We start from the raw sequence: 3,549 nt of genomic DNA on the forward strand, positions 1-3,549 counted from the left end.
TAAACTAAAACTTGAACTAAAACCCAAAACCATATCTGTAAATTTGAAACTTTTTTCTCGTGATTTATCATTTATAAATTGATTATTTTCCATAGCATGATAAAATGAAAATGGGAGCGAGAATCTATGGTACAAAACAATAAAATATAAATTAAAAGAATTCGAAATTAATACAAAGATGAATGATTAATCTTTTCCAAAATTTGAAAGTTGAATTTAAACTTTTGATATTTGCCCAATATTCAAACTTGAATATTTGAAATTGATGTTGAACTCATAAGTTTGTGTTCATATCTCCCAAATTCCTACAAAAGTTAAAAGAAAAAATAAACAAAATACAAAAATATTAGAGTTAGAGTCTTGAAATTGTGCGGGTCAATGGGGTTGGGTCAACGACTTTAGACACGGTGCAGGTCGGCCGGCTTGACGGGTCAGGTTTGAGCATAGAACCTACACCCATATCCCGACTGCGTAAAAATGGTGGCGGGGGGGGGGGTTTGTTTTCGGTCGGTGCGGGTTTGGGTGGCGGGTGAAGACCGGATACCCTACCGGATGATGGGTCAACGGTTATTTTTTACACTCCTATCTGGAAGTATTGTTGCCATTAAAGTTGTGCCATGGTCTGCCGTTATAGTACTTGGACCACAACATGACGCCTTTATACTTGCTTGACCCTTTGATAGCCGGAAGCACTTCAGTAGTGAGATCGCTGACAGAATGAATCCACCGCCGGTACTCGAGTAGCGGCAGTAGTCCTTAGAATATTTGAGCACCAGGGATGGATGTGGTACATTGCTTCCATGCATCTTCAAGATTGGTAATACTTCCTGTGGCATACTGACAAGGGGGATTGTTGAAAATTTGCACCCAAACATAATCTAAAAGGCCTGTTGTCAAGGCACCCCCAACCCAAGCATCGAAAATGGACATTGTGGTGCAAAGCAAATAAATACACATACTTACCTTTCTTGCTATATCCGGAGAGGTACCTAGCAAGGTCATCCCAATATAGGTTTGAACATCCTTCAATGTTAAAATCCATTCCATCCAAAACAACATCTCCAATTGGGCAGGATGAGGATTGCCCACCCAAGAAGTTGTTCCATAGGTATGTGGCAACTTGCCTAGCATCATCGAGGGGCGCAAGAGAGTAGCTCCCAAAACACCTCCTATAGAAAGAATCACTTTAATACCATTGCTTTGACAAGTTTTAATGTCAAAGACTGGTCGATTTTTTTTTTTTTTTTATAGGGAAGAGTTCTAATTTAGTTTCCTAATCTATACACAATTTGAAGAGTCCTAATTAGTTCTTTCTACAAGTCTTCTTTCAAATGAGAGACTCCTCAAATCGGAGATTCCTTTATATATTAATCTTCAAATCGAGAAAAAAGTCACACCAATTCTTGAAATTCTAAGTGTTATTTATACAAGTCTTCTTTCAATATATCCCCATTATATAGAAAGCACCATCTCGAAGTTCTCTTAGCAACTTCACATTAACAATGAATCGACATTATTTCTTTCACACCAACATGATTCTAAGTTCTTACTAGGTAACTATGTTTGCAAGAAAGTGATAGTCACCAACAACGATGCACCTTCACATACTTGAAAGTGCATTTAATCAAAAGAGTTCATATTATACTAAGGAAGAAATCAAACTTTTGACAACTCAAATTGTCAAGACATGGTCAAATTTCGAAGATAACATAAAGAATTGGTTCAAGAACCGTCGAATCAAATTCAGAAAAGATCAACACGGTTCAAATCATAATGACAATACCTCTATTCAAGACATAGAACGATCTACTATTGAATATCCATAAGTATAAGTCTTTTCTTTTAAAAAATATTTGTTTACTTATTAATGGACAAGTAACCAAAAAATCCTTTCTTCTTCCATTATAATTATAATGTTGTTTAATTTTGTCAACAGATGCTACATCCATTAAACATCAACTTGATGGATTTTTTCCTTCACAGCCTTTTCCTAATGAAATTGGTAAGACATTCTTCATTGTTCATTGTTACTTGGCTTTGATTTGTACTTAACATGTTTTATTTTTTATACAGTGGATGAACCGCATTCAAATAATGAAAAAGCCAAAAATAGCCGATATAAAAGAAGACGTATATTGAGTAATAGAGAAATCCAACCAGTTGAAACTCATGGTTATGTTAATTGTGATGGTGAAACAAGTGATGACAACCATTATGCCCGAAAAAATCACCTATATCAACCAGACGGTGTTGGAGAAAGTGACGATGACTACGATTCTCAAATAAGTGGGAATGATTCAGAAGTAGAAGATGAAAACGATACCAATGACCATATGGAAGTTGAAGTTTCCAATGAGAAACCAAGTGAAGTTTTGCATGAAAGTTAGTATTATATTAGTTATAGTTTTTAATATTATTAGTTATAGTTTTAATATTATTTATTTTTTATATTATTAGTTATAATTTTTAATATTCATTTTAATTTAGGGCGTTGTTTCCAACCGTTGGATTTTGGAGAACCAACATCGGTGTGTCCTTACTGTGATGCCATTGTTTGGTATGAAGAAAGGAATGACCGAACGAAAAATCCTAAAAATCCAAAGTTTTCTATATGTTGCGGTGGAGGGAAAGTTCAGCTACCTTTTTTGAAAGATACACCTGATTTTTTAAATGAGCTTATGGATCTGCAATTCGCTCCGTGATCCAAAAAAGTTTATGAGAAATATCAGAGTATATAACAACATGTTTGCTTTCACATCAACAGGAGGTGATGTTCAAGAATCAATAAACAATGGTCATGGTCCTTACGTCTACAAGATAAAAGGCCAAAACCACCACAAAATTGGCACCTTGCTTCCACCTGAAGGTTTACGCCCTAAGTTTTCCCAACTTTACATATATGATACTGATAATGAAGTTGTGAACAGAATGTACTCTCTTAGTAAGAAAATTTTGAAAAACGGATCTAAAGAAGAGTTAGATCCAGATATTGTGAAGGGACTGATAGATATGTTGAACAATACAAACAAACTTACTGAGACTTATAGAATGGCAAGGGACAGGTTTAAAGAGTCTGAAGTAGGTGATTTCAGTATAAAGCTTATTAGTACAAGACAAAAGGATGGGAGACTTTATAACATGCCGACATCATCTGAAGTTTCTGCACTTATTGTTGAGGAAGAGAGTGAATTTAGCAATTTCCGTGATATTGTGGTGGACAAAAAAGGATATGGCTTGAAAAGAATAAATGAATTGCACCCAAGTTTCATGGCCATGCAATATCCTCTTTTGTTTCCTCATCTTTGACGGCAGTGATTGATATCCCTTATCGGAATAATGTCAAAGTTAGGAAAAGGACAAACATAAGCATGAGGGAGTTCTACGCTTTTAGATTGCAAATGAGACTAAAAGAAGGAAAAACAATTGTTCTTGGTGGATGCTTGAAACAACAACTTATTGTTGATTCTTACTGTGTTGTAGAACATATTAGAGTTGATTGGGTTAGAAATAACCAGCAGACTATTCGTGCTGAGCTTTATCAAGGATTAG

At 35.2% G+C, this 3,549-nt stretch overlaps 1 protein-coding gene and 1 pseudogene across 1 annotated transcript; one reads left to right on the top strand and one right to left on the bottom strand.

Moving 5' to 3' along the window:
• Window positions 1–582: 582 nt before the first annotated feature.
• On the bottom strand, window positions 583–1,620 carry LOC147478412 (hevamine-A-like; annotated as a pseudogene).
• Window positions 1,621–2,742: 1,122 nt separating this feature from the next.
• LOC147478413 (uncharacterized) lies at window positions 2,743–3,306 on the top strand. Its single transcript, XM_086586244.1, has one exon. The coding sequence runs from the start codon at window positions 2,743–2,745 to the stop codon at window positions 3,304–3,306; it is 564 nt and encodes a 187-aa protein (XP_086442370.1).
• Window positions 3,307–3,549: the final 243 nt, after the last annotated feature.

Source organism: Coptis chinensis, chromosome 9 (assembly GCF_015680905.1).
Source record: "Coptis chinensis isolate HL-2020 chromosome 9, ASM1568090v1, whole genome shotgun sequence".
Classification (NCBI taxonomy): Eukaryota; Viridiplantae; Streptophyta; class Magnoliopsida; order Ranunculales; family Ranunculaceae; genus Coptis; species Coptis chinensis.

Excerpts from the sequence above, each read along its gene's own strand:
- LOC147478413 (XM_086586244.1), top strand. The coding sequence starts at position 2,743 with ATGTTTGCTTTCACATCAACAGGAGGTGATGTTCAAGAATCAATAAAC.